The sequence below is a fragment of the Sapajus apella genome, unplaced genomic scaffold (assembly GCF_009761245.1).
Source record: "Sapajus apella isolate SASKATOON/1434 unplaced genomic scaffold, GSC_monkey_1.0 scaffold31, whole genome shotgun sequence".
Lineage (NCBI taxonomy): Eukaryota > Metazoa > Chordata > Mammalia > Primates > Cebidae > Sapajus > Sapajus apella.
The window spans coordinates 10290583-10303699 of NW_022436971.1; the positions used below are offsets into that span (position 1 = coordinate 10290583).

A 13117-nucleotide genomic window follows, 5' to 3' on the forward strand; every position below is an offset into this window, starting at 1 on the left:
TCTCATTTTCATTTGAGCAAGCAGTATCACAGTATTTATTAAATAGATGAAGTAGCTGGGTCCCGGAGATTAAGCTGGTCGTGGGAGGAGGCGAATCCAATCCTAGAATGCTGTTGTTTTCACTCTTGTCTCTCATTGCTAGCCTCTGAGAATACTGGTAAGTTTCAAAATGTCTTCTTAGTTTCTACCCTTTTTTCTAAGTTATTTTTAAATGAAATTGAATTCCATTGGTCCTGAAGAGAACTCTGAATAATGCCTTCAGACAGCTTTTCTTCAACTTTGTGTTATGGTGATAACTAGCTTTTTAATTGGTCTCCCATTGAGTTTCAGATCAATTTGACTTGTTCAGCGGTGGTAACCACAGTGTAGTTATCCATGTAGGCCTAAATTATTATTATTTTTATTCTTTATTTGCCAGAACATTTTATTCTCTGCTAAATAATAGAAATAAATACAACTGTGCGTTTTAAAGCCAAAGCCTAAAAGGTGGCAATTATGGGTAATATACTGTCTATTTAACCTTTTGTTTCCAAGGCATAGAACATGAATAAAAGAACTTTTTGAAAGTTGATTCTTCATGAAATTTCTTTGAAATAAAACATTTATATTTAGTGTGAGAAATAATTGGTGGGAGAATTGTTGAATATAATAGAACTTGTTATATTCATTCCTTTCCTGCTGACAGATAAATGTTACCTTCAGATGAAAACCAGCATAGTTTATTGTTTGAAATAAAACAATGAATAGGGTTCTAATATAAAGAATCCTAAAATTAAGCAAAAGCAGCCATTATTTTGTAAAGAGATAATTTGAGTTTACCATGTAATTCCCCCCACTCCCCCTGATTTTTTTTTTAGTGGAGATGATATATTTAAATCTTAAGACTTCCCAAGCAGTGGAAAAAAATAGACAAATAAGATGAAATAAAGTATACGTAAATGCAGTTTCATGTTTATAGAACTTTAGATTCAAAGTGTAAGTCTTACACTTATCCAAAGCTTCTATAGTTCTGTAGAAGGAACAGCATGACTTCTAGGTTTTTTTCAAGCTACAATTTCACCTAACCCTTTTAGTAATTGACTTAATGTCTAATACTTTAATTGTGAATAGAATCCATGAAAAGAGTTTTCTCTGAACTTTTAAACATTCTATTATTCTGCTTACCTAATGAAAGAATAAGTAACTAAAGTTTGGGCATTTTTTAAAAGGTAGGAACAGAACCAATCAATTAATTTGAAATGTAAAGAATGATGACATTTAGGGTTGTATGCTTGTCTTTTTTAATTAACTGAGATATAATGAGATATCCAACTACCCAGTTAGTAGATGTATGCCATTACTACTGGTGTAGCTTGCCCTTTCATCAGTTTAATAATATGTGTTAGAAAAGTGTTTTTATTCTTACTCTCAGGTGTGCAGATTCTATATAAACATACCTCCTTGACATACCTGTTTTTTTTTTTTTTTATGAACAAACTATCACCTTCCATTGTTATATTCCAATCTTAAATTTTTGTGATATCCATGAGATCACTTTAAAATTTTCTTTGTGTGTTGTCAATTAATTAATTCAATCTACATATAGTTTTTCGAGTCTGCTCAATGTCAGGGACTATTTTAGGTGTTGAGGATATATATCGCATTAGACAAACAAGAATCCTGACTTTAAGGGGTTTTTATCTTGGCTGGAGAGAAGATCCTGTTTATTTCTCAAATGTTATCATTTGAAGCAAAATAAAGAACTTACGGTGATTTTATAACCACTCTAAATGCCTAAAATTTGGTTTTAAATACGTTGTTTTGTAGAAACATCCTGGAATAAACAGAGCAAGAAGAAGGAATTTTTTGTTTTTATATGAACATCAGTGATCAAACCTAAAATCAATTTCTGTAGATACTAGTTTTATTAGACTAGTAATGTATTTGTTATAAATCATTGTTTAAATGTATCTTTTAAATACACATGTAAATGGTCTTTTTTGGATTGTCTATATTTAATCTTGGAAAGGCTCAAATTGCCCTCTACCAGCTGGGTGCAGTGGCTCACACCTATAATCCCAGCAGTTTGAGAGGCCAGGGGGGTGGATCACCTGAGGTCAGGAGTTTTGAGACCACCCTGACTGATATGGTGAAACGCCATCTCAACTGAAAAAAAATTACAGAAATTAGCTGGGTGTGGTGGTGGGCCCCTGTAGTCCCAGCTATTCGGGAGACTGAGACAGGAGAATTGCTTGCACCCCGAAGACAGGTTCCAGTGAGCCGAGATCGCACCACTGCACTCCATCCTGGGTGACAGAGAGAGACTCCATCTCAAAAAAAAAAAAAATTGCCCTCTACCTCTGTGTACAGGTCTGACAGGTCACTCCTTATGCATGGAGGGAGAATGGTGGAAAAGTGCTTGGGGACTAGACTGTAGTCCTTATGTCCTTTCTACAGGCAGTTTAGTATGCTAGTTAGAAGTGTAAGCTTTGGATTCTATCTGGTTATGTTCAAATCCTGGCTTTGTCAATTTGTTAGCTTTGTTAGAATGGACAAGTTAATTAATGCTTTAGTTTTCTCATTATAATATGAGGAAGATAATATCTACTACATTAGATTCATAGGACTGAATTGAGACATTTTATGTTAACAGCATTGTATTGTATCTAATCCATAGTAAGAGATCAGTAAGTGCCAAGGATTATTGTTGCCACTGATCACTGCTGATATGGCAGCAGTACTAGTAGTAATAGTAGTAGTATCATCATCATCATCATTATCATTATATCAGTGGTGATCAGCAGATTTAGAAACAGGCTGGCTGTGCTGTACCTTGAAAGGGCAGAAAAAATACTTTTATTAACTCACGACTCTTCAGTCCTACCTTTCGGAGTGGAACCCTGAGTAGAACTTGTTTGTAATATGTGTTTTGTTTAAAATATCTATCTATCTATCTATCTATCTATCTATCTATCTATCTATCTATATCTGTTATTTCTGTTCACTGAAGATACCATTTTACAACTTACCAGTCTCAAAATACCAAATAAGTATTTTTTTGCTGAGGATTCCTAATAACTGTTGTACCTAGCAGATACTTCGGATAGAAAACACAAATCTAACTTGTGATACATTTTTCTAAAATTCTTTTAGAAAACATTTTATGTAGCTTAAGGAGCCATGTCTGCTTTAATTAGAAAGGTCGTAATAGCTTGCGAGGTTTATTTATTTTCTCCTCCTTCCTCAATCCATTGCTATAATTTATTCCTACATTCGAGGAGTATTATCATCATCATCATTGTATATAGATCTTTTCTTTTTTACTTTTCAATGATCTGTGATAAAATACTAGTTATTGACATAGAAGCAAATAAAATAGCTTTTTATTTGGTGTCAGATGAAATAGTATGGTTGTGACATCCTTCTAAGTCATCATTTGTGTGATTCAGAAATTAAAAATTATGGACTCATGCACCATTGAAAACATATCCCTGGTACATGGTTTGCTAGGATATTACATGCTAGCTGAAAATCTGTGTTTTAGATGTACGATATAATACACTTCTTATTTTTTATATTTAATGGGGAACCTTGACTTTGGATAATTTGCCCCAATAATAATAACTGCAAGGGTGATGCCATTGATTGATGAATCATCCCTGCCCCTTTTCAGACCTCATTAGCTTCTCTCTTCTGCTTTACAACCCTCCAGTGGTTTCTTACTACTTTTTACATGAAGACCAATCTCTTCACCAACATAATTTTCAAACGTTTATGAAGTGTTTCTTGTGCAAAGCATGTTGTATAACCTAATAATATAAGAAAGTGAAATCCTTTTTCTGGGGCTATGATAAATTTAAGGAAAATGCTACCATTGATACCCAGAAATATTAGAGAAAATGTTTTATTGAACTAAGCAAGGCAATTGAAGTTTAACAATTTTTATCTGTATTCTTAATTCAGAATGATTTCGTTGTTTTCATAGATTCATGGATGTTAAAGCTAAAAGGGTCTTTGGAAAGAATGTTTGAAGCCCTTCAGTTTAGAGAGCTGCGTGCTAGAATTGTCTAGCTTGTGAAGAGACAGATTTGTTTTTGTTTCTCGGGTCTCCTGATTTGTTGAACGTTCCTTTTCTCTATTACCATACTGTGTTTACCTTCCTTTTATTAATTATACTCATTCAGGCCTTATCTTTGCCTCCTTTAGATTTTCTTTCTTGATCACGGCTTACTGCAGTGGCTCAAGTGATTCTCCTACACCCGCTTTCTGAGTGGTTGGGACACTGGTGCAATGGGTGCGCCACCACCACAACTGGCTGATTTTAAAAGCTTTTGTAGAGATGAGGTCTCTCTGTGTTGCCTAGGCTGACCTTGAACTCCTGGGCTCAAGCAGTCCTCTTTCCTCAGCTTTCTCAAGTGTTGGAATTACACGTGTGAGCTACCACACGAGGCCTAGATTTTCTTTCTGTGTTTTTTAGTGATACTTTTCAACCTGCAGAATCATTTCTCTACTCTTGCTATTGCCAACTAATATGGTAGCTACTGGCCACATGTGGCTATTTACATTTAACTTAATTAAAATTAAATTAAAAATCACTTTTCTAATGTCAGTGGCCATATTTAAAGTGCTTATAACTAGTGAGCATGTTCGTATAACTGGTGGTTGCTGTATTGGCTAGCACAGTTGCAAAACACTTCTATGATCACAGGAAGTTCTGTTGAACAGCACTGCTCTGGATTGCAAGCTGTTGGGGCAGGAGACCTTCTATGTTGGTTTTAACAACATACAATGCAGGCTTGATAAGTGTCTTAGAATATGTGAGTGAAAACTTACCCATACCATCCTTTAATTACTTGCCAAATTTTTTGTTTGTAATTTTTCTTTTTGAGCCATTTTATTATTCAGCAATATGGTATTTCCCATTTACATAATATATATAATATGTATCCTGTACCACTTAAAATGCTTTAAGGAGAAATTTTAGAGATTCATGCTACAGAGATGCTATTTGCATCATACTCCTTATGTGGCTAAGTCATTGATGTGATGTGTGTTTTAAATGTTTATTTATTTTTTAATTTAAGCTTTAACGGTGACTCCCTGATGATCGTTCCATGGCATGAACATAAACACCGAGCTAAAGATTGGTGTGAGGAGCTGGCGTGCAGGTCAGTATGAGCCTGCAGGAGGCATCTTTGTTTCTTTGTGGGATGGGTGAATGACGGCCCTGTGAAAGTCGTGTCTGACCAATGATACCTTACTTGATGACACTCTCTGATTTAGAAAGCTTGAGTGAAGTTTGAAAAAAACTCCTTTGACTCAGTTACATGAAAATTTTTTAATAGAAAAATTAAATGCTACCAAGGAATTAGGTTAAAAAATGTTGCTTATTACAACAACTGTTTTCATTTTGTGTTAATTCCCTTTCAGTCTTTCACATATAGGGATATGAACATATTTGTTATTGTCGTAATTATGGCATGTGTGCAGTTTTGTTCTTGATCAGTTTTAATTTTGATTTTTGTCAGATTTAACTTTTGGAAGCCTCAGAATGTGTTGGCATCTAGTACTGTGGAAGTGGGGTGGGACTGATAATTCATATGAGAAACACTGGAATCTCTTTATCCCCACGCCTCAAAGTCTGGCAAATACTCCTTCACTGTCTCTCCTTCCTTTTTGTTTTCTTTTTTTTTCATGTGAGATAAGAGTTTTTTTTTTTTTTTTTTTTTTTTCCCTCATGCATTGAGGCAGAGGGCCTCTAAATTGAGCTAGAAAACTTTCAGATTACTGGATATTAGGCACAGCATAGGATAAAGTGAGTAATTGGCTTGAAAATCTGGGTATTTAGAAAATGTATGATTGGAATGTCCAAACTCTGGTTTCCTTCCCACTCCCTGCTCCTAGATGCAGGCATATTCCCCAAGTAGAAGTATGGAGAGTTCTTTTCTGGAGAAATGAGTAACCTCTGAAAAGAGCCTTGTCGATACTGAGATATGGTCCTCAAAGGTTAGTGCACCTCAGGGCATAGTGAAGCCAACAAATGAACAGGTGCTGTCACCCCTGCAGAGCTTCCTGGATATCTGAGGTTAGACTCCAGCAGGCAGAACAAATGAACAAGAAAGGCAAAACATACAGAAAATGGAACTGAAAGAAAGCGATACCATACACAGAGAAGAAAACTTCAAAAATTATCATTTATAGTACCTAGAGATAAGAGAAGACACTGAATTTGTGAAATATCAATAGCATTGTATAAAATAGAAAAAAGAGAACTTTAGGACATTAAAAATATGATAGTTGGTATATAAAAATCAGAAGAGTTGGAAGATAAAAGCGAGAAATCTTCCTAGAAGTTAGGTTCAAAATACAGAGCTAGAAAATAAGAGAGCAGATATTTAAACAACAAGTCTAATATTCAAGTTATAGGTGAAAGAGATGTCACGGAAATAGAGGGGAGGAAATTATAAGAAATAATTCAAGCCTGTTATTTTGAATTGAAGATTATGCATCCTCAGATAGAAATGCCTATTACATTACAGCATACCACATGACCTCCCAGAATATTAGGGATACAGTCTTCTGAAGAGAAAGACATGTTACATAAAAGAAATTAGGAATCAGAATGACCTCAGACACCTCAGCAAAATCACTAGAAACTAGAAAACAATGGAGCAATCCTTTGAAACTTTTGGAGGAGAATATTTTTTTGCTATAGATTTCTGTATCAGCTAAAATCATTAGTCAGATATGAAGTTAAACACCTAAAGGTTTATAAAATGTCCTGTTGCTATTGTAATGTCTGTGGTAATTCATAGGGTAGAGCTGAAGGGGAGAGTGGAAAGCAGGAAGAGAGCTGGGCTAACAGGCCTGTGGCTTTGCAGGTACTCATGCTTGGAGAGAGGAGGATGCTGTAGCAAAGGTGACTGTGAAGGCAGAGCCAGTGGGAGGAATGCATTATAGTGTGACGGAAGGCTGGCGAGGGGTGAAGTGCATTTCTAGAAGCAGAGCGGTCAGTTCTATCAAAGGATGCTGAGCAGAGAATAAATAGGCAGAACTGAAAGAAGTATCAGAGGAACTCAATGTCGCTGTTGGCTCCTTTTCCCTGCGAAAATAGGGCAAATGTAAGAGATGCCAGGAGGAGTGATGTGCTTCGTGTGGCGGGGGGCGGGGTGGGGCGGGGAATCCCTGGAAGAATGTTAACCACACTGGAAGATTAGTTAAGTGAAGGACCATGCCACGTATAGGGAGGCCTTACTGTAGTGCAAGTTATAAGCAAAGTAGGTTGTCTAAGTCATGTGGATAAAATGCCCAAATCTTTACAGGCTGTGTTTTTGCTAATAATTTTAATAACAGTAAATAAAATTAAGCACCTCCTTTGTGCCAGGCAGTGCTCTGTTATTTTGAATTTTCACAACATTCTTGTGTAGTGTTATTCCCATTTAAATAAAATAAATAAAAGGAGTAGGTAGGAATAATGAGATCTTAGTCTAGTTTTAGTTAAGTAATTTGCAGGTGTCACAGCTTTCAATGATGGAATTGTATGTCTGATTCTATTCTGACTCCAAAGCTCATTGCCTTACAAGAAGAACGATTGTAGCACCAGTCTTGTACTATCAGCTTGCTTTAGATGAATGACTGCGCCTAATGGAACACGCCATTTTTACATATGCCCGTCTGAGATTTCTTAAGTTTGTTACTTTCTATTAAATCTATTGTTTTTTTGTCCGACATGGAAGGCAATTGGCCATCATCATCCTCATTAAAAACTCCTCATAATCTGGGATCCCCACGAGGTTAGCCCTGTGTATGTTCCTCCAAAATGTGGTTTCCTTTTTTCACACTTGATAAGGAATCAAGTAGTCCTACTCTTTGCAATGTCAGCATGAAGATCAACATAAATAAGCTGTTTCCTCTTATTTTTATGAACATCGAAAACAAGTTTCCTTGATTCAAATTCAAGTTGGAATCACAGGGAGTATTTTCCTAAACGAGGCCTGGCTGGCCAGCACAGGTGATTTTGATCGAGTGGGCCTGTGGTAGGTACGCAGCTGTGTATATTTTGTAAAAGCTTCCCTCAGTGATTTTGATTTTGTTAATACTTATTTGATTGATTTGTGGCATAGTAGTTTTGATGTATGATGCCTTCTGATTTTTTAAGTCGGGAAAACCAAGGGGAAAATAAATTAAGCATCCAAAAAAATGTCTAATTTATCTTGTGAGGATGCATGTGCATGTGATATGATATGCACACAAGCCAGATACATGTATACTCCCTGTCTCCGTAACCTACTCTCACCCCATCTCTGTCCCTGTCATTCTCTTACAAAATTGCATGTTTTTCCAGCATTCTAGTCAGTTATTAATTGATCCTTCTGTGCTTCACAGAATGGTTGTTGAGCTGAGTCTCCAAGATGAAAGCGAATTCTTGTATGCTGCACAGCCTGAGTTACTAAGGTTCAGGACGACCCAGCTTACGGTGGAGAAGGTTATGGACTGGTATCAGACCAGAGCAGAGGAAATAGAGCATTATTCCCTGCAGGTGAGGGAAATGGCGCTGCTGCTCAGTAATGCCAGTGGAACTGCCTTGATTCCTTAGGATTCAGTACATGGAATGCGGGCTGACAGCAGTGCCAGGAGTCATGTACATAATTTGCAAGAGATGAATTGAATATGTATTTCTTTTGTTATCCTGTGCATTAGAAGGCTTTGTGGCTTTTGTTTTGGATTTTTACAGAGCAGATGGATACAAGAAACGTTAAAACCTAAGTTCCAAAATATGGTACATACTGTCTCTTGTTTTCTATATATTTTTCATAGGCTTAACACCATATAATTTAAAAGATTGTATCTATGTACAAATGCTTGGTTAATCTGCTGTTGTATTGCAGTAATGCAGTTGATTTCAGGAACCCTGTTTGAAGTTGTTTCTAATGTTTTCCTGAAGTCCATGCCTAATTACGCTCAGTGCTTAGACACCTTTACAGAGATGCCTAACAACTGCATCAGAGAAGGATCTGGAAAATAGAGACAAAGATTATACTGAACCTGAGGGTATCTGAATACTAATCTTGCCTCTTCAGCTAACAGATTTTGTGATTTGGACCTATTGCCTCCCTTTTCTGTACCTTAGTTTTCTCGTGGGGTTGGTTCTAGCCAGCAGACGGTGATTTCTTTCTTCCACATTCAGTCTTGACTTTGTACTGCCTGTCCTGTGATCAGCCTCTGATTTGACAGGAAAGGTGAATCCAGGGGGTCTGGTGAGCAGCAGTACCATGGGAGATAATATATACCCCCTTGTTTAAATTTCTACTTAGTTGAGCTTCAAGTCAATGACAAGTTTTAAAAAAATTTAAAAAATAAAATAAATTTCTGCTTAGTATATCTAGCATGGCCCTTGTGTTTCCATGTGATAGACTTCTTGAATTTCTGTTTAGCCTAATTCCTGTTTATAATATTTATAGCATTGAAGATGAATTATTTGCTGAGCTATTGGGAATATTCTAGACCAAACTCTTTGGGTGATGGCCAAGAACATTTGTGATTGACTTCCTAAGTCTATGAAGTTGCACTTTTGAAAATGTGTAGAATCTTAATACAATGAAATGAATCTTTGGAAATAAGCTAGTTCAATTAGTTTAATCCTGCTTTTTATAAATAGATAAACTATTTATCTATTTATTCACAGAAAGGAGAGTGAATGTCTTGCACAGGGACACAACGGCAGAGCCAGGCAAAATCTGAGTCCCTGTATAATCTTTTTAATAGAATCTGTATAAAAATGATCAACTACATGTAGGTTGTTGTAACATGTACCTGGACATTTTTTAAGACTCCAGGGACACCATATGATTTATAGGAGTTTGGCACATATATGTATTTTGCTATTATCTCAGACTAACAAGAAAAGTGATTTTGTTAGACAAGTTTTGTTTGAGCACTTTGTAGTTTCTTAGTTGAACTTCTAGATAAAGCTCTTTGAGAATAAGGGCAAAAGTGTGTCTATGTTTGTGTGTGTATTATATACATTATAAAAACTCATTTCTAGGTGGTTCTGTCAGTTGAGCTAGAAATGTGAATTAAAATATTTCTCATATCAATAAAAAGTGCTAGGCAACCAGTATCATCAATTTTAAAAGATCCGTAATGATTCCTCAATTTTTGGTGTTTAAATATTTTGTAATCCAAATTTCAGACATTATTCAGTTTTTTAAAAAATTAGTAACAGAAAAAGTGCCACAATGGAATGCAAAATAAGCTTTTTTTAAACAACTATTTTTAAATTTATTTATAGACTTTATATTTTAGAGGAATTTCAGGTTTGCAGAAAAATTGAATAGAAAGTATAGAGTTCCCATGAGTCCCCTTTCCCTGCATTGCTCCCCCCACCCAAGTTATTAGTAACCCCCTGCATTTGAACAATACATTTGTTAGTATTGAATAACCAAGATGTCCTTTAGTAGGTGAACAGATGAACTGTGGTACATCCACAATGGAATATTTTCTCAGCTCTAAAAAGAAATGAACTATCAGACCATGGAAGAAATGGAGGAACCAGAAATGCTATTACTTAGTGAAGGAAGCTTATCTGAAAAGGCTGCACACTGTATGATTCCAGCCATATGACTTTCTGGGAAAGCCACCGCTATGGAGTTAGTGAAAAGGGGCTAAGGGAGATGGAGGAATGAACAGACAGAGCACAGAGGATTTTTAGGGCATGAAACTATTTTTTATGAGATACCCTAATGGTGGATATGTGTCATTATGCAGTTGTCAAAACCCATGGCATGTGCAGCACTAAAAGTGAAGCTGAATGTAAACGGTGGACTTTGGGTGATGATGACGTGTCAGGGCAGGCTCACGGACTCTGGTGGGGGATGCTGATCGTGGGAGAGGTTGTGTGGCTGGGGGGTGGGGCAGGAGGTGTATGAAAATTGTACTTTTTCCTCAATTTTGTGGCAAACCTGAAACTGCTCTAAAAAATAAAGACTATGAAAGGAAAAACCTACAGAACTTTCTGAAACTTAAATTTGTAGATCATCTAGCAATAATGCCTAGACATCTTGAATTGTCTTTTTGAGTAATTAGGGATAATTATAAAGAAAGGAAGGTGATTTTAGAGTACTTTAGTTAGCTTGTATTCTTTCTTTCATTCTTTCATTATTTTAAAACACTCAGAGGTGTTTTTTTTGCTTCATGTTAGATATCGATGTTTCATTTGGCTTATACTGTGATCAGGGATAGCTGACATAGTTTTATCTTTTTCATTTTTAGAAATTTAATTGATGTGGGACTTCATTTTCCTTAGTGCTTTTGGCAAAACTTGTTTGTTGATTTAGGAAAATGTTTATTGTGGTGAATTTTACCTGGCGAGGGCTTAGGGTATATGATGTAATTCTGTAAGTTGCATTAGAGCCTGCTTTCAGTTAAAGTGTCAGTAATTTGATTTTAAAACATTTATACTTCAGTAAGTATTTGGGAAGGCAACAGATTCGAAGTTGATATTAAAAATACTAGTTTAGATCACAAAATTGGCGAGTATATTACCAATTGCTGATGCAGTATATTTTCAGACTGTCATTTGCACAAAGTTGTGCTCTATGCATCAAGTTTCCTGAATGCTTTCTGAGAATTCATTTGAGATAGAGTTTTTTTTTCTTTTTTTCAAAACTTGCTATAAAGGTAGATGTATTCTTTCACACTTGAACTTTGTTTTTATTACTAGGCAGTAAGCTAAAAAAAAAAAAACGTGTCTGTTGAAGCTGTTGAAGTACTGCGAGAGCCCCCGTGGTTTCCCTCATACGCCACCTCCCTCTACTGTCCCCGCCTTGTATTTATTTGCACCACTCTTTCCAACTGAAAATGTATTTCTTCTTTTTTCACTTCATCCTCACTTGTCTGTCCCAAGGTCTTTGAAGGGCTGTGAGTGGACCTTTATTGTGGCCTGGCAGTTTTTCTTGGTATTACATTGCTGCCCCCTCTTCCCTTCTCCGTTCCTTATACTCCGCCACTTCCCTCTTCATTCTGAGAACATGAATTGGCTTTGGATTTTATTTGAAAGTTTCAGAACTCCCTTTATTTGCACTTACTCCTTCCAGCTCTTCCCGAGGAAGAGGGCGCTCCTCTTTTGGTCAGAGCCACTTTCTTTCCTTACCTCACTCTAGATTCCACAGTCCCCCCTGCTTAGGGTGGCTTTCTCAGCCGTCTTTTTCTCTGGCTTGTATCTTTAACCTCTCCATCTTTACTGCGTCTACTCTCTCTGCCCCTCCCCTTTTTGTGGGCATAAAATTCACATCCCTTGTATTTTATAAAAAAACTAGAGCCATATTCTCTTTGGCTGCTGCTGCTTTTTTTTTTTTTTTAAGGTTTTTATTTCTATCACAGTTCAGCTCAGAAATTGCCACTCTGCTCTTTGTTCACTCCTCATTTCCCCAGAGCCTGGCGACTCCCACCACCCGGAGACTGCACTCTGTAAGGTGGACAGTCCTCCTCAGTCTACCTCTTAATGTCGCATTCCCTACATTTGTTGCTTAGCATCATTATTTTTTGACACCATTCACTGCTTCTTTCTTGTGATTCTTCAGCTTCTGTGATATTATTTAAGTTGTTTATTGTCATTGTCTTAGCCATTTATTGTAGTCCCCTCCTAGAGCTCATATTCTTTGGCCTGCCCCTTGCTATTGCTCAGTGTGCTAATGTTATTACTAGAGGAGAGTGTGCAATTGTGAACCATTTAGGCCCTTCTCCCCAAATACTTCTATGATATGTGTGCTGACAATTCTCAAATATCATTGTCAACCAAGGACATGTACTTTGGCACAGATTTTGTTTTCTTCTTCTTGGACCTACTGTTGAGCATCTGTATCAAGATGTCTCCTAGGCACCTCAGAAGGAACACGGTCAATAAATAATTAAAATACAGGCATGGTGGCACACGCCTTTAGTCCCACCTACTCTGTTGCTGAGGTGGGAAGATCACCAGAGCCCAGGAGTTCAAGGCTACATGTAATGTACTATGACTGCACCTGTTAATAGCCCACTACACTCCAACCTGGGCAATATAGCAAGACCTTGCCTCTAACACACACACACATACACACACACACACACACACACACACACTTCCGTGGATTAGATGAGA

At 36.8% G+C, this 13117-nt stretch overlaps 1 protein-coding gene across 4 annotated transcripts in view; it reads left to right on the forward strand.

Annotated features, from left to right (window-relative positions):
• Positions 1-13117, forward strand: part of NBAS (NBAS subunit of NRZ tethering complex) — a 434255-nt gene that overhangs the window by 121026 nt on the left and 300112 nt on the right. For all 4 annotated transcript variants that reach the window (XR_004273780.1, XM_032294320.1, XM_032294322.1 and 1 more), the window contains 2 exons: positions 5064-5147; positions 8365-8518. Coding sequence is in view for 3 of the 4 variants with exons in the window: in XM_032294320.1 (XP_032150211.1) it covers positions 5064-5147; positions 8365-8518 (238 nt within the window). In the remaining variant the exon portion in view is untranslated. The remainder of the gene's footprint in view (positions 1-5063; positions 5148-8364; positions 8519-13117) is intronic.